The 23,578-nt window shown below is 41.1% G+C and overlaps 1 protein-coding gene across 1 annotated transcript in view; it reads left to right on the top strand.

Moving 5' to 3' along the window:
- The window catches only part of csf1a (colony stimulating factor 1a (macrophage)), a 31,921-nt gene extending 22,213 nt beyond the window's left edge, over positions 1–9,708 (top strand). The window contains 5 exon segments of the mRNA XM_055912626.1: positions 3,342–3,471; positions 3,473–4,248; positions 4,541–4,731; positions 4,893–4,939; positions 8,327–9,708. Of these exon segments, the coding sequence (XP_055768601.1) occupies positions 3,342–3,471; positions 3,473–4,248; positions 4,541–4,731; positions 4,893–4,939; positions 8,327–8,381 (1,199 nt within the window). The 3' untranslated portion in view covers positions 8,382–9,708.
- Positions 9,709–23,578: the final 13,870 nt, after the last annotated feature.

The following is a 23,578-nucleotide window of genomic DNA, read 5'->3' as shown; positions in this document are numbered from 1 at the left end:
CAAAACAATTCAAGTCCCTTGGGTGCTGCCAGAGATTTATATTAGAAGTGTCGATCCAAGAAGGCTCAAGGTCATTGGCCACAGGTAAAATGATGTCAAATCACATTATTTCTATCGTAGCTTTGATTGGACTGATCATGTCAACATCATACTTTCAAAATCTTAGCTAGCAAGCTAAACAATCAGTCAACATCATGAATCACAATCTGCAATCCACTGGCAAATCCTTTTCAATTCTTGTCATATGAAGAGACATTATAGATAAAATGTATCGGTGCTCATCGGCCACAAACATTACACAACAAGTCGGAAATCGCAAAGTCAACAGTGAGTGGTTTGGAAGGAATCAGTGGCTAACTGCAAGCGTTGCAAAGCAATCAATAGCCTGATATTCAGTGGAGTGGTCCAAGTCTTGGTTTAAGGGTCTCTTTTCCAAGCTTTAAAGGATAAACATTCAAATGCAACTCCATGGGCCAGAAAAGGCTGAATACATTGGCCATTCTGTCAATCCAGCATGACTTCTGTCGCGTTCAAAATATCTGGAAACTCGGAACTGGGAAATCTCAGACTTCAGTGAGATCAAGACAACTGGGAAAAAACAAGCTCCGACTGGGAAAATGCATTTAGAACGGTCAAAGAACTCAAAATTCCAAGTCGGGAACTCGGGCCTCTTTCTAGAGCTCTGACATGAAGATCACTGATGTCATGATTCAACCTTGTTTTTTTCTTTCTTCGAGTTCCCAGTTGTCTTGAAAGCACCATCAATCCAGAGAATGGCAGACTTTGATGACAAAGTTTGATGACAAAATTTGCCCACAAGAAGGACCGCCTCGCCACCTTCCTGTTCATGGTGAGACCAAAAATGTCTTAGGGAGAAATGTATACTCTAGCAAAGAAAGTAATACTAAGTGTATGTCGTCATGACGTGGCCCTCTTTGGGTACAGCGAGCACCATCCCCCTCTCTCTCTCACCACCTCTCTCTCTTCCCCCTACACCCAGGCTCTGTTAGGCAGGTCATAAATTCCTAGAGGAGTTCTCTCCTCATGGCCAGAGTAGAGAGGGAGTAAAGTTCACAGGAGAACAAAGGAACCTCTTCCAAATCACAGAACTTGAGAACTGAACAATTTCCATGTTTTGGAGAAGGTGTACACAGTCGTGGAAGAATCCAGCTACGAACTGGTCTGTTTTGCAAAATTTTGTGAAACTCATGAGAGACAATACAGCCACATTACCATAACTCCGTTTATACAAGAGTCTTTCTAATAAAACAATGGCCAGTTTGGGTCGCAGGTGTATGCAATTATTATTTTTAAACAAACATAATAGCGTATGTCAGAACTGCAACTGTGTTGATTAGGGTGTCTGTAGCTAGGTTACCATCCAGTTGATCAACTGTGTTGATAAGGGTGTCTGTAGCTAGGTTACCATCCAGTTGATCAACTGTGTTGATAAGGGTGTCTGTAGCTAGGTTACCATCCAGTTGACCACAGAGTGTCATGCAAATATTCTCAAATCTGCATAAGAACAATATGTGCATTTTCCATCAGTGTTTTGTGTCCATCAAATTAACTTGTTGTGGATAAAAGTCTGTGCTTCAGTAAATATGTAGTGCACATACAAATACCTTCTGCAGTTCAATTGCCATGCAACGAATACAAAATACAAGTTAAATGGGTTTCCATCTCATTTTGAACTCTAGGCCTACTGATGGTTTTGTCCCAATTTTTTTTGAATGGGTACAGTATAGTGAATGTACCCACTCTGGTACTGGCATGTGTGCTCTAGCCAATAGCTCAGAGATACGGTGCTGGCATAGCCTACACAATGAGATTATTATGGACTAAACTGTGAGATTATTTTTATCTGTCAAATGGCAGCCAAGAGTCAATCATCATGTCACCAGAATAAGACCCTCCATATTTATTGAAAAGAGCATCAAGCTCATCACGTGCACTTTCACCACCCTGTGAAGTTCATCATCATTTATTTCATCTGTGGATTGTATGCTTTCCCATGATGTTGTGACATTTTTTATCCGACATGTATTTTACTTTGAGGATGCTGGAATTATATTTGGGACGAATGTGTGTATGCTTACAGGAGACTTTTGAAGAAGCCTAATCAGATTAAAACATTGTGACTGGCTGTGTTTATGCCACATATAAAAGCCAAAACATTTTAAAAGTTAAATTACACACATTTAGGCTATATTGAAGTGTTAGGTTCTAGGTGCGTGAGCTGCTCAGATTGGAGAGGAGTCCAATAAATGTCCTGAATAAATGGGCCTGCGGGGAGCATATCTGGCCATGGCAGGTAGCCTAGTGGTTGGAGTGTTGGGCCAGTAACCGAAAGGTTGCTGGATCGAATCACCGGGTTGAAAAGGTAGAAATCTGTCGTTATGCCCCTGGGTGCCAAAGATGTGGATTTTGATTAAGGCAGCCCCCCCCCCCCCCCCCCCCCCCCCCCGCACCTCTCTGATTCAGAGCGGTTGGGTTAAATGCGGAAGACACATTTCAGTTGAAGGAATTCAGTTGTACAACTGACTAGATATTCCCCTGTCCCTATTATAGGATGGCTTGGGAGAATGATGATCTGCAACAGACACCCCATCTCAGTATCAGAAGTAGAAATACAGCCAGACTGGCCTGCTACTGTGCCTTTCTAGACTGTATAAACTGTGGAGAGTAGACTCACAACCAATCCAAATGGAATTAAACATTCAATTCACACAGCTTCTGCACTGTTATTCAAATTATGTTTTCACCGCAGCCTAGAGTAGAATTTTGTACTCATTTGAAAACAATAATGCAATTATTCCTTGCATTGTGGTGTTGTAGGCTAGTCTAGGTACGATAATTGTATTGTCCCTAAACAAGATATATAGGGGAGCTTTTCGAGCTGTGTGTCTCATGTCTTCACTGTTCTTTCATGCGCAGTGATGCACCTGGCTTCTCCGCTGCCTATCAGCTATTCCTATTTGTTAATGTGGATTCATATAGAAAATATATGCAGCTTTGAAGGCTTTTATGTGTGGTACGATGGCTAGTTAGCCTATTGCAGATCTGGACAAACAATCCACCTACCACTATTGTCGCTATGAATGGTGGATAGAGAGCAGGATAGATAGTTAGATTGGTTGATTATACTGACCTGTGGTATAGTAATAGTTAGTGTGTTGAAAAGCGTAGGTCAAAAGGGAGTACCAAAACACCTTGATATAGGGGAGGAGCATGCAAGCAGATGAGGACATTTGGCTCGGATGGAAGAAATTATGTAGTAAAACCTGCAAAATATTTTATGAAAACCAAATCCCTTACATCTTCCTCTCATCTGCCCCTAGCTGAACCTGAACCGGAACACCAGTGTGCATGTCCAACAGTGGGTCCGGTGGCCCCTGATGTCTCCCTGGTCTCCCACAGTGTATGGAGCAGTCCCCCACAGCCCACCCTCTCCCAGTCCCCCAACCATGTAACCCAGGCCTCACCCACCATTGGGTACCCACAGCGCTGACCCTGGGGTGTTCCTAGGGAGTCCTGGTACTGTAGGACCCCCCTCCCTTAGGGAGCTGCAGGTGACTGTCCCCGATGGACATTCACTTGGAGAGGGCAGAGAGGGGGAGTTACACTGGGATTCTCGTCTACCTCCACCCACTGGAACTGAGTCAGACTCTGCACTCTATAAAACAGGCTCGAACCCCCCTTCTGCCACAGACCACCCTTTAATGTCTTCCCCTCCCAGCCTAGTTCTCATGGAGACTGTTGGCTCCAAGGACAAGGGTTTTTACTACCCCCAGACTGAAAGGGCGATGGAGGCTTCTGCAGACAAACCAGCAGGGAGAGGAGCAGCAGGTTCACCACACGATCTCTTTATTGTCCCTGGGGTCAAGCTGGTCACACCTGTCCCTTTCTTGTACAAGGTGATGGGCATCACCCTCAGTAGTGATGAGAGCACTGCCTTTGTGTTGGCCAAGAGGTCACTGGACGCCAGGAACTATGGAATATCCCAGGATGGAGTTTCAACAGAGACCCCTCAACTAGAGGACACTACGAAAACATACCCAAGCACAGAGAGATATTCACATGACTGGAAGCATCCGATTGGGAGCACTACGACTGAAGCATCTCCACATTGGAAGATGACAGAGGAGGAGCCAGACAAACTACACATCACTACAAAGGTCCTGGGCCAAATCAGGAAGACTGAGTCAAAACATACTAGGACATACTATGAGGAAGTCTTGAGCACAGGTAAATACTGTAGCATAGCACCCTGTTTGAACTACTTTATGTGTCCTCCTCCTGATTCAAAATACACACATTCACTTGCATAGAGATTTGGCTGTTTTCTCTGGTATGTACCTGATATTTACCTGATCCTTTAAAGAAAGTATTGGTAAGTATGTGGTACTACCAAATTATGCTTGTTTTAATTAATTTTAAGGAAACAATAAAGTAATGCATGTTGCTGTGTAATACCATTTCACCATGTAGAATAATCTTAAATACCATGCCATTTAAATACCATGCCATCATCCCTCAGATATCCTGTCAGAGAAGACAGATGTGGATGACGCTCCTATTTCAGAAAGGCCCAGTGAAGGCTCAGAGAAGAAATTCCAGAATGGGAAAACTGGTCATTACGATTCGAGCACCTACTACCAGACAGCCTTTATCATTGCAGCCGTGTGCGGCGGACTTCTCCTCATCACAACATTATTCAGTGAGAAGAAGGTAAGAGGGAACACACACTGAACAAACAATTGTAGTGCCCAACTAAGCTGTCAGAGACAACTAGTTTACATCTGCCTCCACATGTGGGGATTAACCCTGCTAACCAATCCCACTCTAATTCCTACATAGACGTCTAATTGAATATTTTTTTCATTTCTCAGAGACTCCGAGCCCTTCTCCACAGTGCCAACATAATTGAAAACCAGAGGTAAAAAATTATATTTAATATTATCCTTAAATGTCATGATGGTAAAAACAGAAAACTGATAAGACAGTGTAGTCCTTTGAAGGCTTTTTACATTAATCAGGGCGGCACTATTGCTAGGCAACAACCACAACACAAACAGTCAGACATGGCGATGGTGCAGTCAACAGTGACAGATATCGTCAGGCAATGAACTCATGGTTTTGGCTCAAGATGATCATCTGCAACTTATACTCAACTCCAACTCAGTGTCATATTGATTTTTACTCAAACGTTCTCTGGAAATCAAAATCTATAAATAGGCTAACGTTTATTGCTACGTTCAGTCCTAGTGATCTGATGTCTTTCCACATGTTCAGATGAATTCATGAATTTAAATTAATGTATTGTTGATTCATTTATTAATATAAAACTGCAGCAACTGTCTGTTCTGTTTGAACTGAAGTAGCCTATATTTACACAATGATCACATGCTACCTCACCCTCACAATTCCATTGACTAGTCTTCACTAAAACCTAACCCATTGTGTTGTGTTACAGCCTCAATTCAAATGGATTATATAGATTTGTTTTCTGACCCATCTACTCACAATACCCCATAAAGACAAAGTGAACGTGTTGAGGAAATGAAATACAGAAATATCTAATTGTACAATATTTCCACATTATTCTTGAAAAAATTCAAGCTCTGTCAAGTTGGTTGTTTCAAGTCTTGCCATGGATTTTCAAGCCGATCTAGACCACTCAGGAACAGTCCATGTCATCTTGTTAACATAAACTCCAGTGTTTATTTGGCCTTGTGCTTTAGGTTATTGTTCTACTGAAAGGTGAATTTGTCTCTCAGTGTCTGTTGGAAAGCAGACTGAACCAGGTTTTCTTCTAGGATTTTGCCTGTGCTTAGCACTATTCCTTAATTTTTTGATTAAAAACTCCAGGACATCGCTTTGTATTCAGAACATAAAGTTTATTTCTTTGCCACATTTTTTGCAGTTTTAATTAAAATATTCAAAAACATTCATCTTGTTTGCATTAAGGCAATATTCTGTACAGGTTTCCTTCTTTTCACTTTGTAATTTAGGTTAGTATTGTGGGGTAAGTACAATGTTGTTGATCCATCCTCGGTTTTCTCCTATCACAGCTATTCAACTCTGTAACTGTTTTAAGGTCAACATTGGCCTCATGGTGAAATCCCTGAGCGGTTTCCTTCCTCTCCGCAACTGAATTAGAAAGGATGCTTGTATCTTTATAGTGACTGGGTGTATTGATACATCATCCAAAGTGTAATTAATAATTTCACCATAGTCAAAGGTACACTGCTCAAAAAAATAAAGGGAACACTTAAACAACACAATGTAACTCCAAGTCAATCACACTTCTGGGAAATCAAACTGTCCACTTAGGAAGCAATACTGATTGACAATAAATTTCACATGCTGTTGTGCAAATGAAATAGACAAAAGGTGGAAATTATAGGCAATTAGCAAGACACCCCCCAAAACAGGAGTGATTTTGCAGGTGGTGACCACAGACCACTTCTCAGTTCCTATGCTTCCTGGCTGATATTTTGGCCACTTTTGAATGCTGGCGGTGCTCTCACTCTAGTGGTAGCATGAGACGGAGTCTACAAGCCACACAAGTGGCTCAGGTAGTGCAGTTCATCCAGGATGGCACATCAATGCGAACTGTGGCAAAAAGGTTTGCTGTGTCTGTCAGCGTAGTGTCCAGAGCATGCAGGCGCTACCAGGAGACAGGCCAGTACATCAGGAGACGTGGAGGAGGCCGTAGGAGGGCAACAACCCAGCAGCAGGACCGCTACCTCCGCCTTTGTGCAAGGAGGTGCACTGCCAGTGCCCTGCAAAATGACCTCCAGCAGGCCACAAATGTGCATGTGTCTGCTCAAACGGTCAGAAACAGACTCCATGAGGGTGGTATGAGGGCGCGACATCCACAGGTGGGGGTTGTGCTTACAGCCCAACACCGTGCAGGACGTTTGGCATTTGCCAGAGAACACCAAGATTGGAAAATTCGCCACTGGCGCCCTGCGCTCTTCACAGATGAAAGCAGGTTCACACTGAGCACATGAGCACATGTGACAGACGTGACAGAGTCTGGAGACGCCGTGGAGAACGTTCTGTTGCCTGCAACATCCTCCAGCATGACCGGTTTGGCGATGGGTCAGTCATGGTGTGGGGTGGCATTTCTTTGTGGGGCCGCACAGCCCTCCATGTGCTCGCCAGAGTTAGCCTGACTGCCAATAGGTACCGAGATGAATTCCTCAGACCCCTCGTGAGACCATATGCTGACACATGCACATTTGTGGCCTGCTTGAGGTCATTTTGCAGGGCTCTGGCAGTGCACCTCCTTGCACTAAGGCGGAGGTAGCGGTCCTGCTGCTGGGTTGTTGCCCTCCTACGGCCTCCTCCACGTCTCCTGATGTACTGGCCTGTCTCCTGGTAGCGCCTGCATGCTCTGGACACTACGCTGACAGACACAGCAAACCTTTTTGCCACAGTTCGCATTGATGTGCCATCCTGGATGAACTGCACTACCTGAGCCACTTGTGTGGCTTGTAGACTCCGTCTCAGGCTACCACTAGAGTGAGAGCACCGCCAGCATTCAAAAGTGACCAAAACATCAGCCAGGAAGCATAGGAACTGAGAAGTGGTCTGTGGTCACCACCTGCAGAATCACTCCTGTTTTGGGGGGTGTGTTGCTAATTGCCTATAATTTCCACTTTTTGTCAATTCCATTTGCACAACAGCATGTGCAATTTATTGTCAATCAGTATTGCTTCCTAAGTGGACAGTTTGATTTCACAGAAGTGTGATTGACTTGGAGTTACATTGTGTTGTTTAAGTGTTCCCTTAATTTTTTTGAGCAGTGTATATTCACTGTCTGCTTTTTTTGTTGTTAACCCATCTACCAGTACAGTAGGTTCCCCTCTTTATGAGGCATTGGAAAACATCCCTGGTCATTGTGGTTGAATCTGTGTTCGACATTCCCTGCTCGTCTGAGGGACCTTACAGTTAATTGTATGTGTGGGGTACAGAGATGAGGTAGTTATTAAAAAATCATGTTAAACATGATTATTAATCATAGAGTCCATGCAACTTATTATGTGACTTGGTAAGCACATTTTTACTCCTGAACGTATTTAGGCTTGCCATAACAAAGGGGTTTCATACTTATAGACTCAAGACATTTTAGCTTTTTATTTTTTATTAATTTGTAAAAAACATAATTCCACTTTGACATTATGGGGTATTTTGTGTAGACCAGTGACACAAAATCTCAATTTAATCCATTTAAATTCAGGCTGTAACACAACAAAATGTGGAAAAAGTAAAGGGGTGTGAATACTATCTGAAGGGACTGTAACATGTTCCACAGGGCATGCCGCAGCATTAAGGACATTGAGCTGCAGTATTATAAAGCCAAGGATTGAGAGCTCTGGTAAGAGCCATTAACATTCCTTTCCACGTCTTCAGCTAGATTGAATGCTAAATGATTTATTGAGTCATTAGAAAACATCCTTCATTCCTATCCAAGCACTTCGGATGGCCAAGGTTTGGTTTTGCTTTGAGCATTTCTCAAATGGTATGTTCTTTTCAATGCCCCATATGTGGAATTGGCTGGGACTAATGCACCCCTATTGAGATCTGAGGGAAACAGTTTAAGATGCTTGAGTACTGCTGCCCTCAAATCATGACACGTTATATCATTCACACAATGACTAAGAAGTTAGTCTCTCTCTCTCTCTCTCTCTCTCAGTATATCATTCACACACTGACTAAGAAGTTAGTCTCTCTCTCTCTCAGTATATCATTCACACAATGACTAAGAAGTTAGTTTCTCTCTCTCTCTCTCTCTCTCAGTATATCATTCACACAATGACTAAGAAGTTAGTCTCTCTCAGTATATCATTCACACAATGACTAAGGAGTTGGTCTCTCTCTCAGTATATCATTCACACAATGACTAAGAAGTTAGTCTCTCTCTCAGTATATCATTCACACAATGACTAAGAAGTTAGTCTCTCTCAGTATATCATTCACACAATGACTAAGAAGTTAGTCTCTCTCAGTATATCATTCACACAATGACTAAGAAGTTAGTCTCTCTCTCTCTCTCTCAGTATATCATTCGCACAATGACTAAAAAGTTAGTCTGTCTCTCTCTTTCTCTCTCTCTCAGAATATCATTCACGAATGACTAAGAATTAGTCTCTCTCTCTCTCTCTCTAGGACTGGTTTCAACTGCCAGTAAGAGACCAATAACTACCTAATTTGTCAAACAAGTGGAAGACATGGACATTTGGCTGAACTATTTTAATTGTGTCACTCTTTTGTATATAAATATCTAAGAATATCTAAAGTAATCTATTTTTATACAAATTAAGTTTATTATTCCTTAAAATATTGCTGGAATTGTTTTTACAGAGAATCTTATGCTATCAAAGTTATACAATATTGGCCTGCTTCCATTATTTTTCTGTTTAAAAGGTTTGCGTGAATTTGTCGCTCATAGACTATTTGGACGGTGTCATGTACAACAGAATTTGGATCTTCCCTGAAATAGTGTGGACCAATCAACCTCCAAGGACTCTTCAGCACGGCAGGGGTTAGTGACTTCACCTAACCCTGATGCTTCTTCACTGACACTGCCCTGCCATCAAACATCTCCAAGCGTGACTGATAGATCCTCACAGTGAAATGTACAGTTCAAGAGTAACTGATAGATCCTCACAGTGAAATGTACAGTTCAAGCATGACTGATAGATCCTCACAGTGAAATGTACAGTTCAAGCGTGACTGATAGATCCTCACAGTGAAATGCACAGTTCAAGCGTGACTGATAGATCCTCACAGTGAAATGTACAGTTCAAGCGTGACTGATAGATCCTCACAGTGAAATGCACAGTTCAAGCGTGACTGATAGATCCTCACAGTGAAATGTACAGTTCAAGCGTGACTGATAGATCCTCACAGTGAAATGCACAGTTCAAGCGTGACTGATAGATCCTCACAGTGAAATGTACAGTTCAAGCGTGACTGATAGATCCTCACAGTGAAATGCACAGTTCAAGCGTGACTGATAGATCCTCACAGTGAAATGCACAGTTCAAGCGTGACTGATAAATCCTCACAGTGAAATGTACAGTTCAAGCGTGACTGATAGATCCTCACAGTGAAATGCACAGTTCAAGCGTGACTGATAGATCCTCACAGTGAAATGCACAGTTCAAGCGTGACTGATAGATCCTCACAGTGAAATGCACAGTTCAAGCGTGACTGATAGATCCTCACAGTGAAATGTACAGTTCAAGCGTGACTGATAGATCCTCACAGTGAAATGCACAGTTCAAGCGTGACTGATAGATCCTCACAGTGAAATGCACAGTTCAAGCGTGACTGATAGATCCTCACAGTGAAATGTACAGTTCAAGCGTGACTGATAGATCCTCACAGTGAAATGTACAGTTCAAGCGTGACTGATAGATCCTCACAGTGAAATGCACAGTTCAAGCGTGACTGATAGATCCTCACAGTGAAATGTACAGTTCAAGCGTGACTGATAGATCCTCACAGTGAAATGTACAGTTCAAGCGTGACTGATAGATCCTCACAGTGAAATGTACAGTTCAAGCGTGACTGATAGATCCTCACAGTGAAATGCACAGTTCAAGCGTGACTGATAGATCCTCACAGTGAAATGTACAGTTCAAGCGTGACTGATAGATCCTCACAGTGAAATGTACAGTTCAAGCGTGACTGATAGATCCTCACAGTGAAATGTACAGTTCAAGCGTGACTGATAGATCCTCACAGTGAAATGCACAGTTCAAGCGTGACTGATAGATCCTCACAGTGAAATGTACAGTTCAAGCGTGACTGATAGATCCTCACAGTGAAATGTACAGTTCAAGCGTGACTGATAGATCCTCACAGTGAAATGCACAGTTCAAGCGTGACTGATAGATCCTCACAGTGAAATGTACAGTTCAAGCGTGACTGATAGATCCTCACAGTGAAATGTACAGTTCAAGCGTGACTGATAGATCCTCACAGTGAAATGTACAGTTCAAGCGTGACTGATAGATCCTCACAGTGAAATGCACAGTTCAAGCGTGACTGATAGATCCTCACAGTGAAATGCACAGTTCAAGCGTGACTGATAGATCCTCACAGTGAAATGTACAGTTCAAGCGTGACTGATAGATCCTCACAGTGAAATGTACAGTTCAAGCGTGACTGATAGATCCTCACAGTGAAATGCACAGTTCAAGCGTGACTGATAGATCCTCACAGTGAAATGTACAGTTCAAGCGTGACTGATAGATCCTCACAGTGAAATGTACAGTCAAGCGTGACTGATAGATCCTCACAGTGAAATGTACAGTTCAAGCGTGACTGATAGATCCTCACAGTGAAATGCACAGTTCAAGCGTGACTGATAGATCCTCACAGTGAAATGTACAGTTCAAGCGTGACTGATAGATCCTCACAGTGAAATGTACAGTTCAAGCGTGACTGATAGATCCTCACAGTGAAATGCACAGTTCAAGCGTGACTGATAGATCCTCACAGTGAAATGCACAGTTCAAGCGTGACTGATAGATCCTCACAGTGAAATGCACAGTTCAAGCGTGACTGATAGATCCTCACAGTGAAATGTACAGTTCAAGCGTGACTGATAGATCCTCACAGTGAAATGTACAGTTCAAGCGTGACTGATAGATCCTCACAGTGAAATGCACAGTTCAAGCGTGACTGATAGATCCTCACAGTGAAATGCACAGTTCAAGCGTGACTGATAGATCCTCACAGTGAAATGCACAGTTCAAGCGTGACTGATAGATCCTCACAGTGAAATGCACAGTTCAAGCGTGACTGATAGATCCTCACAGTGAAATGCACAGTTCAAGCGTGACTGATAGATCCTCACAGTGAAATGTACAGTTCAAGAGTAACTGATAGATCCTCACAGTGAAATGCACAGTTCAAGCGTGACTGATAGATCCTCACAGTGAAATGCACAGTTCAAGCGTGACTGATAGATCCTCACAGTGAAATGCACAGTTCAAGCGTGACTGATAGATCCTCACAGTGAAATGTACAGTTCAAGCGTGACTGATAGATCCTCACAGTGAAATGTACAGTTCAAGCGTGACTGATAGATCCTCACAGTGAAATGCACAGTTCAAGCGTGACTGATAGATCCTCACAGTGAAATGCACAGTTCAAGCGTGACTGATAGATCCTCACAGTGAAATGTACAGTTCAAGCGTGACTGATAGATCCTCACAGTGAAATGTACAGTTCAAGCGTGACTGATAGATCCTCACAGTGAAATGCACAGTTCAAGCGTGACTGATAGATCCTCACAGTGAAATGTACAGTTCAAGCGTGACTGATAGATCCTCACAGTGAAATGTACAGTTCAAGCGTGACTGATAGATCCTCACAGTGAAATGCACAGTTCAAGCGTGACTGATAGATCCTCACAGTGAAATGCACAGTTCAAGCGTGACTGATAGATCCTCACAGTGAAATGCACAGTTCAAGCGTGACTGATAGATCCTCACAGTGAAATGCACAGTTCAAGCGTGACTGATAGATCCTCACAGTGAAATGTACAGTTCAAGCGTGACTGATAGATCCTCACAGTGAAATGTACAGTTCAAGCGTGACTGATAGATCCTCACAGTGAAATGCACAGTTCAAGCGTGACTGATAGATCCTCACAGTGAAATGTACAGTTCAAGCGTGACTGATAGATCCTCACAGTGAAATGTACAGTTCAAGCGTGACTGATAGATCCTCACAGTGAAATGCACAGTTCAAGCGTGACTGATAGATCCTCACAGTGAAATGCACAGTTCAAGCGTGACTGATAGATCCTCACAGTGAAATGCACAGTTCAAGCGTGACTGATAGATCCTCACAGTGAAATGTACAGTTCAAGCGTGACTGATAGATCCTCACAGTGAAATGTACAGTTCAAGCGTGACTGATAGATCCTCACAGTGAAATGCACAGTTCAAGAGTGACTGATAGATCCTCACAGTGAAATGCACAGTTCAAGAGTAACTGATAGATCCTCACAGTGAAATGCACAGTTCAAGAGTAACTGATAGATCCTCACAGTGAAATGCACAGTTCAAGAGTAACTGATAGATCCTCACAGTGAAATGCACAGTTCAAGAGTAACTGATAGATCCTCACAGTGAAATGCACAGTTCAAGAGTAACTGATAGATCCTCACAGTGAAATGCACAGTTCAAGAGTAACTGATAGATCCTCACAGTGAAATGCACAGTTCAAGAGTAACTGATAGATCCTCACAGTGAAATGCACAGTTCAAGAGTAACTGATAGATCCTCACAGTGAAATGCACAGTTCAAGAGTAACTGATAGATCCTCACAGTGAAATGCACAGTTCAAGAGTAACTGATAGATCCTCACAGTGAAATGCACAGTTCAAGAGTAACTGATAGATCCTCACAGTGAAATGCACAGTTCAAGAGTAACTGATAGATCCTCACAGTGAAATGCACAGTTCAAGAGTAACTGATAGATCCTCACAGTGAAATGCACAGTTCAAGAGTAACTGATAGATCCTCACAGTGAAATGCACAGTTCAAGAGTAACTGATAGATCCTCACAGTGAAATGCACAGTTCAAGAGTAACTGATAGATCCTCACAGTGAAATGCACAGTTCAAGAGTAACTGATAGATCCTCACAGTGAAATGCACAGTTCAAGAGTAACTGATAGATCCTCACAGTGAAATGCACAGTTCAAGAGTAACTGATAGATCCTCACAGTGAAATGCACAGTTCAAGCGTGACTGATAGATCCTCACAGTGAAATGCACAGTTCAAGAGTAACTGATAGATCCTCACAGTGAAATGCACAGTTCAAGAGTAACTGATAGATCCTCACAGTGAAATGCACAGTTCAAGAGTAACTGATAGATCCTCACAGTGAAATGCACAGTTCAAGAGTAACTGATAGATCCTCACAGTGAAATGCACAGTTCAAGAGTAACTGATAGATCCTCACAGTGAAATGCACAGTTCAAGAGTAACTGATAGATCCTCACAGTGAAATGCACAGTTCAAGAGTAACTGATAGATCCTCACAGTGAAATGCACAGTTCAAGAGTAACTGATAGATCCTCACAGTGAAATGCACAGTTCAAGAGTAACTGATAGATCCTCACAGTGAAATGCACAGTTCAAGAGGGGAAGAACCTTGTTTTTTATTACATCGGCATCTGTGTTTGGATGTGTCTCCCAAGTCAACATCAAACTTAAGAAAGTCTGTGTGACTGAAGTACTCCCATGACATTGTTGGGTTCTTGAGTCAAAGTAATACCAGGTGCCATTACTTCAAGCTGACAGAGGATGTATCTTTGGGGATAAATCAATTAAATAGAAAAAAAACACAACATTTTTGGGAACTCCATAAATGCAATGATGCATCATACTGGATTAATTTGCATTTTAACATTACTCTGTTTTGTCCCTTTCAAATTATGACAATGACTTAAACCTGTCTCTCATGCCATGTTGTGCTGATACCAATGAGAATGTATGACAATCTCCAGCAGTTTGTAAACCTATTAGAGCGCTCCGTTCCATACAGTGAATCATGTCCATATACAAACGATTGCGTTGTATTCATGTGGCGTGAGGGTTTTTATAAATCACAAAAGTTGAAGATGTTGAACATTTGTATGCAGGTCCTTTGGCCCTTTCAATTGCTTAATTGTGAAGTAAGAGAATGCAATTGAAGTGCTGCTAATTGATGACTGTGCCTAGAACTTTCAACTAGCACCACACAATTAAATAGAAGCTGCAATTACATTTTCAGTTTGTTACCTAAATTATGCAATGTTTCAATATGACTTGTGCCCTGTAATAAGTGCAATTGAACATCTTGACAGTGCTAACCCATATGAGTCACACTTGGATTATGCTATACTTCGGATCAATTGTGTTGATTCAATGCAATGTATTAGGTAATGTTAAGCCCCAGGATCATTTACTGTATGTATTACTTTAATACTGTATACAATAATAATAATAATAATACAAATAATAATGAAGATTGACATGGAACTGTTAAATATTTAGACTCTTATGTACAATTGCAGTAAATAGAAGTTGAGGTGTTGTCTGTTCATATTGGTCTTTGCTGAGGCCACGATTCAATCCAAAAAGGTGTTAGAGTGCGTTTAGTGCGTTGAGCTGACATCTGCAGCGTTTACCGTCAATGCAATCTCAGCAAAAGTGGGAACATTGCCTTAAAAGCTGCATTGTCTTTAGATTTAGGAACTTAATTTGATCACCCTGTTGTAGAATCCTTTAAAACGTGTCGTGTTATTGATGTTAAAAAAGGTTTCTGAAGTTTGTAATTTCCACTTTGAAATGGCGGACTTGATTTTCTCTTAAAAATGTATCAACCCCTACAAAAATGTCCATTAATTATAATCCACATTATAATTTACATGTCCTGTTGCTGTAGCAAACTGTCTCATATTAAGATCCTACATCTGTACATGCGTGAACGGCTTGAAGCCTTAGTGTCTAAATGCAGAAATAACAATATATTAAATGAATCCTCAATAAAATTGGACTGGAATGAATCCCTGGTTTTGTCTGTTATTGTGATGATTCTGTTCTGCCTGCGGCCATGGAACCCTGACCTCTCCCCCGGTTTGCTACCTGTCCCTGACCTGCTGTTTTTAACTCTGTAGAGACAGCAGGAGCGGTAGAGGTACTCTTAATGATCGGCTATGAAAAGCCAACAGACGTTTACTCCTGAGGTGCTGACTTGTTGCACCCTCAATAACTACTGTGATTATTATTATTTGACCATGCTGGTCATTTATGAACATTTGAACATCTTGGCCATGTTCTGTTATAATCTCCACCCGGCACAGCCAGAAGAGGACTGGCCACCCCTCATAGCCTGGTTCCTCTCTAGGTTTCTTCCTAGGTTTTGGCCTTTCTAGGGAGTTTTTCCTAGCCACCGTGCTTCTACACCTGCATTGCTTGCTGTTTGGGGTTTTTGGCTGGGTTTTTGTACAGCACTTCGAGATATCAGCTGATGTTAGAAGGGTTATATAAAATAAACTTGATTTGATTTTTGATTTGATCTTTTGTTTCTCTGTGTTTCATAATTTTCCTTCAATTCACAAAAAGCTGAATGTATCTCACTGGAGAAAGCATTCGAGCGAACGAAACAGCGCCCCTCTTTTCCAGTATATGTAGCCCATCTATCTGATGCTGTCTGGTGAAAAAAAGCATGACATTCTTGCTGCCCGTAGCACTTAATGATAAACATTTTTGATAATAATAGCCAATCAGCTTTGAGCTAAACTGAGGGAACTCAGCTGTGAATGGTCCTAGCACACAAAAAAAAGTGTCAAGAGAAGCCAGTTTGGATTTGACTTTACACCAATCACATCAAATCATAACGTCATTTATAGAAAAAACTTGAATTGTTGCATCTTGTTATGTCGTTGGCCTCCAGTGGCTAGCTAAAATTGTCCCTTTCATACACACACACACCAATCGATTAAAGGACTGCTGAATGCATATTTTTTACTACTGTATTTAGGAAAGCTACTGTACTCAGGAAAGGGCTAAAAATTGTCCATATTAATGTACGTAGCCTTAGAAATAAGGTTCAAGAAATCAATAACTTGCTAACATCAGATAATATTCATATATTAGCCATTTTGAGACTCACTTGGATAATTTATTTGATGATTCAGCAGTAACAATATAAGGATATAACATCTGTAGATGTTTTGGAGGCATTTCTGAACATGGCGCCAATGTAAACTGATGTTTTTGGATATAAATATGAACTTTTTCGAACAAAACATACATGTATTGTGTAACATTGAGTCCTGGGAGTGTCATCTGATGAAGATCGTCAAAGGTTAGTGATTCATTTTATCTATACTTCTGCTTTTTGTGACACCTCCCTTTGGTTGGAAAATGGCTGAATGCTTTCTGTGACTAGGCGCTGTCCTAACATAATGATATGTTGTGCTTTAGCCGTAAAGCCTTTTTGAAATCGGACACTGTGGTTGGATTAACGAGAGTGTATCTTTAAAATGGTGTCTAATACTTGTATGTTTGAGGAATTTTAATTATGAGATTTCTGTTGTTTGAGTTTGGCGCCCTGCAATTTCACTGGCTATTGGCGAGTTGGCGTCCCGAACGATCCCAGAGAGGTTAGCAAGGGACTTTCAGCATGCTTATATAGAGGGGCACTCAATATGTTCTGCACTGACACAAATGACTGATGATTGGTTGAAAGAAATTGATAATAAGAAGATTGTGGGAGCTGTACTGTTAGATTTCATTGCAGCCTTTGATATACTGACCATGACCTGATGTTGAAAAAATGTATGTGTTATGGCTTTTCAACCTCTGCCATATTGCGGATTCAGAACAATCTATCTAATATAACTCAAATGATTTTATTTAAGTGAATCTTCTCTAATGTCAAACATGTAAAGTGTGGTGTACCACAGTGCAGCGCTCTAGACCCTCTAATATTTTCTATTTTTACCAATGACCTGGCAGTAAAAATACATGTGTCCATGTATGCTGATGATTCAACCATATATGCATCAGCAACAACCGCTAATGAAGTCACTGAAACCCTTAACAAAGAGTTGCAGTCTGTTTTGGAATGGGTGGCCAGTAATAAACTGGTTCTGAACATCTCTAAAACTAAGAGTGTTGTAATTTGTACAAATCATTCCCTAAGTTCTAGACATATGCTGAATCTGGTAATAAATGGTGTGGCTGTTGAATAATTTGAGGAGTCTAAATGATTTGGCGTTGCCTTAGATTGTAAACTGTCATGTGCAAAACATATAGAATCAATCATTGTTTTGATAGTCAACTTACACACAGCTCTGACACACACAGACATGCCACAGGGGTCTTTTCGCAGTCCCCAAGTCCAGAACAGATTCCAGAAAGCGTACAGTATTATATAGAGCCCTTATTGCATGGAACTCCGTTCCATCTCATATTGCTCAAATAAACAGCAAACCTGGTTTCAAAAAACAGATAAAGCAACACCTCACGGCACAACGCCTCTCCACTATCTGACCTAGATAGGTTGTGTATGTATTGATATGTAGGCTATGTGTGCCTTTAAAATATATATATGTAATTCTGTTCTTGTCTATTAATGTTCTGTATTATGTCATGTTTCATGTTTTGCGTGGACCCCAATAGAAAAGTAGCTGCTGCTTTTGCAACAGCTAATGGGGATCCTAATAAAATACCAAATAAGCCAAGGATGGAGTAAGAGAATTTGACTTTTACATAATTATCTGTACTGGCCAATGATTTTAACAGTGATTGTGATCCAACCATAAATTCATATATTTTGCCCCTGGCCTGAGAGGATGGAAGTTCAATAGGTAGATGTAGTAATGTAGCATCATTGCCCATGAAAGGAAGTTAGGCTAGCAAGCAAGCATTTTAGCCAGGTAGCCTAGGACAACAAAAACTAAAAGCTTGTACTGTATGATAGGATCCTAATCTATTTCGGATATCATTGGAATTTCTCCACAAGCAGGGTGATTCAACATATTTCTTTCTACTTACGGGCATGCATGCACACACACAGAAATTAGCACCATGGACAGCCACATCATATTTAGCTTACGTTGATTGAACTACATTTCTTTGGTATCTTTTAGTTGTCACTGTACTAAACTAAGCATAGGTGATTTGATGATGTTGAAATGTTGAGGTTGAAATGGTGCTGGAATAGTGGAGGAAGCTCCTTGCGGAAACTCGCTGTGGTTCTAAATCAAACATTTGCTTGACCATGCTGTAGATCATGTTAGTTACATGCAAAATGCTTTGTGGACTTCACCGGACAGATGTTGATCTCCGGAGTTGTCATGAAGCAAAGGTGTGGTTAAATTTATTCTACCACTGTGTCTTCTTATTCTCTCGGCCTTAGGCCTATATATCATGGTGCAAGGCATACGAACTAACAGGTTAAAAAGCAACCAACGCAATCGCAATTATCACAACATATACGTTGTACTATTGCTTTTTTCCCCTGGCTTGGCTTCCCCAGTGATTTTACCCACGCACTGCTATTGCCAGAACATCAGACACATAGATAAGAATCCCTCAAGTATGTTTCTGAGTTGAATCATATTAATCAATAAACAGTAATGACATAATGTAGTTGAGAGAAGTCTTGAATATCTTTGAGGACAATAGTGGGTTTACTTACACGTCATCCAAACAGCAAACTACTCAATAGTTACATAAATAACTGATGTAATCTATGCACATAACATTTGAGAAGATGGAACACTGTTTTAAAGGCACAATATTCAGCTACGCGAGCGACCCGACCAAATTCACATTGAAATTAAGGATGCATGATATATCGGTGAACATGTCGGAATCGGACGATATTAGCTAAAAATGCCAACATCGATATCTTTTGATGTCTAGTTTAACGCCGATGTGCAAAACCAAGGTCAAAGCTGACGTGCACACCTATATAACGTAGGTACGTGTAATGATAAAATGTTGCGCTATATGTGCAACACAGCATTCCTAAACTAGCCCACAATGTCTGCTGTGTGGATCAAGCAGTTAGCAAGTCGAGCAGTCATTTGAAAGAGTAACAATTTCAGCAAGACAACTCAAAGGCGAAATCCATTAAAGCAAAGATAATGGAATTCATTGCCCTTGACAATCAACCGATACACACTACCAAGTGCGCTATTTTTCAGATGTTGCACTACCGGAGTTACAAAGTAATAGCGTCACTGATATTTGCTTCACAACATACATTTTAAGTTCCTCGGTGTACACATCACGGACAAACTGAATTGGTCCACCCACACAGACAGTGTTCTGAAGAAGGCGCAGCAGCGCCTCTTCAACCTCAGGAGGCTGAAGAAATTCGGCTTGTCACCAAAAGCACTCACAAACTTCTACAGATGCACAATGAGAGCATCCTGTCGGGCTGTATCACCGCCTGGTACGGCAACTGCTCCGCCCACAACCGTAAGGCTCTCCAGAGGGTAGTGAGGTCTGCACAACGCATCACCGGGGGCAAACTACCTGCCCTCCAGGACACCTACACCACCCGATGTCACAGGAAGGCCATAAAGATCATCAAGGACAACAACCACCCAAGCCACTGCCTGTTCACCCCGCTATCATCCAGAAGGCGAGGTCAGTACAAGTGCATCAAAGCAGGGACCGAGAGACTGAAAAACAGCTTCTATCTCAAGGCCATCAGACTGTTAAACAGCCACCACTAACATTTAGTGGCCGCTGCCAACATACTGACTCAACTCCAACCACTTTAATAATGGGAATTGATGGAAATTATGTAAAAATGTACCACTAGCCACTTTAAACAATGCCACTTAATATAATGTTTACATACCCTACATTACTCATCTCATATGTATATAATGTACTCTATATCATCTACTGCATCTTGCCATCTTTATGTAATACATGTATCACTAGCCACTTTAAACTATGCCACTTTATGTTTACATACCCTACATTACTCATCTCATATGTATATACTGTACTCTATACCATCTACTGCATCTTGCCTATGCCGTTCTGTACCATCACTCATTCATATATCTTTATGTACATATTCTTTATCCCTTTACACTTGTGTGTATAAGGTAGTAGTTTTGGAATTGTTAGGTTTGATTACTTGTTGGTTATTACTGCATTGTCGGAACTAGAAGCACAAGCATTTCGCTACACTCGCATTAACATCTGCTAACCATGTGTATGTGTGACAAATAAAAATTTGATTTGATCTGATACTATGGAACGCCATTTGGGTCTTTGCATGTCAAAAAAGATACAGTAACACTGTCAAAGCTGTACAAAAAAGTCTGCAAACAAGCAAACACCGGCCACAAACGATGTATTTACAATACCGCATTTGTAATGAAGCTTAATTTTTTCAGCCGCAACTTCTGGGATAGCTAGCTAGCTTTAGCTTGGTACCTAGCTAGCACCAATATAACCAGCCTGAAAACAATGACCAGTAGACACCGCAGTCATTGTCATTATTCTTAGCAATGATTTAGGAATCCTTCTAAGTATTAGCTAGGTTGCCACTTGTTGTTCGCCTATTGAAATTGAACTTCAGTTCGTGAAAATAAATAGCTAGCCAGCTACTTAACACTGTTGCCCAAAGCTAAAGTTATAAGCAGCCAGCTAGCTTCATCTGGCTAGTGAGGCTGGACCAGACCGGGTTATGTGTGGTGAAGCTAGGCACAAAAAGGATTAGGCACAATAGTGGAATTTGCGGTTTGCCTTCAAAATAAAAGTATGTCATTGACAGTGATGCAAATGAATACAAATAGTATAATTATGCAATACTGTTATTCTGAAGGCTAACCGCAAAGTCCACTATTGTGACTAATCCTTATTGTGGCTATTTTAACATAGATGGGTTCTACCACCATTAATCCAATAATCCAATCATATTTCAGGTGATGATACCTACTATATAGTTAGCTAGCTTGCTTTTTTTTATGACCGTCACTGTAGGTGCGCAAGACAACTTTACCAGCATTATAGCATATGTATCATTAATTGTTGTGACATATGAAATACGAGTGATAGTGTAAACAATGTGTAATAAAAACTACGTAAAAAATGAACGCGTTTAATTATTATGTGACGTGCAGTCATATTCAGGTCCTGATTGGTCAACAAGCTTATTTGACAGGTGAAATAGTGTTAAATAGTATATTTTTTTGACACACAAAGACCCGAACGGCGTTCCATAGCAAAGACCCAAACAGCGTTCCATAGAAATCCTGGTTGAGAATGAAATGACTGAACAAATGAACAACGAAACAGCACAGCAAGTAAGTGAAAGAAATAGGTTTTGATAACGTTTTACTGGTAATGGGGACATACGTAAATGCCAAAAAAATAACCTTTTGGTCAGTGTTGTGTGTGTGTGTGTGTGTAACCTTAATTTAACTAGGCAAGTCAGTTAAGAATAAATTCTTATTTACAATGACGGCCTACCCCGGCCAAAGCCGGACGACGCTGGGCCAATTGTGCGCCACCCTATGGGACTCCCAATCACGGCCGGATGTGTTACAGCCTGGATTCGAACCAGGGACTGTAGTGACGCCTCTTGTGCTGATGCAGTGCCTTAGACCGCTGCGTCCATGTGTGTATGTTAACTATTTAACTGTAGTAGAATGCTTAAAAAGCAGCATAAATGTTAAATATCGGTTATCGTTATCGTTTTTTTGGGGCAAGGAACATTTTGGATATCGGAATCGGCCAAAAATGTAATATCGGTGCATCACTAATTGAAATGTGATTGGATCTGTAATTCTCATTGAACGCAAGTCGGACAAGCAGTTGATTCATTTTATTCATTCTACTATTTCTATGCTTCCTGGTCTTAAGTTTTGTTTTTGTGTCTTTACTTTCAGTTTTGTACACCAACTTCAAACAGCTGAAAATACTATATTTTTGGTTATTGAAAATCATTTTTAAAGCTGTTTAGATGATACAATGAATCTCTACATTTCTTGTTTTGTCACAAACTGAAATAAATCAAACAGTTTATCATTTTTATCCAGGTAATACCAGAGCGATTTCTACACACTGCACCTTTACAACCATACGTTTGGTACAAGGTGACAACATACTGACAGACAGTGTCTGGTAGCTTCCCTCGTCAGGCTCATTTGATCTTGTTTCTGGGTTTGAACACCACAGTGGTGTAGTTCACAGAGTCATCATTATCATTGTCATCACTGTCCTCCCCATCCTCCATGTCCTCCATATCATCTCCTTTGTCTGTCTCACTCCCCTCTCTTTCTTCTGTTGGCTACATATCATGGCAGAGGCCTCTTCTGTCTTCACCTCATCGTAATAGTCATCCTCCTCCTCCTCTGCCTCTCTTAGCTATTCCTCCACGTTATTGTAGTCATCTTCAGGGCGGATCGTCCATGGTACCTTCCTCCCAGGACAGACGCCAAGTTCTCATAGTACCCCCCTCAAAGACGCCTCAGGGGAAACGTTGATGTAATCCTTGTCTTGGCCAAATTCTCTGACACTGAGATTAATGCAGGGGCCAAAGATGAAATCGTTCGACTAGAAAAAACACAGGGAAAATGTTAACTTTACACACTGTTTTTCATATGGGACATATTCTGTATTTTATAGAATTCAACCGTTGTCAGGATTGTGCACATCTCAAGTAAACTTTAACAGAATAGCCTAACATTATGTTATTTTTAGCTTCATGTTGTTTTGGCAATAATCAAAAGCAGAGTTTTTAGAGGGTTCCTGCTTCCTGTGAGGTCAATCACCGAGTCATCACATCTCATTGTGGAAGTCTTGTCATCAACAAAATGGAGACATCCGTATTGAATTTACTTTATAAAGTCTGTATGTACTTAAATAATGTCTGGTCTACATTAGTTAATTGTAAAACAAACATAGCTTGAGAATGTACATAACGATTGACATACCAAGTGGGAATGTTACATATACACAGGACAGAGATATGTTTACCTGCAGCCTCTTCAATGACTCCGGTGAGATGA

Source organism: Salvelinus fontinalis, unplaced genomic scaffold, assembly GCF_029448725.1.
Source record: "Salvelinus fontinalis isolate EN_2023a unplaced genomic scaffold, ASM2944872v1 scaffold_0193, whole genome shotgun sequence".
In the NCBI taxonomy this organism is placed as follows: Eukaryota; Metazoa; Chordata; class Actinopteri; order Salmoniformes; family Salmonidae; genus Salvelinus; species Salvelinus fontinalis.
The sequence above is the reverse complement of the archived record's forward strand: the minus strand, read 5'-3'. Positions and strand labels throughout refer to the sequence as shown.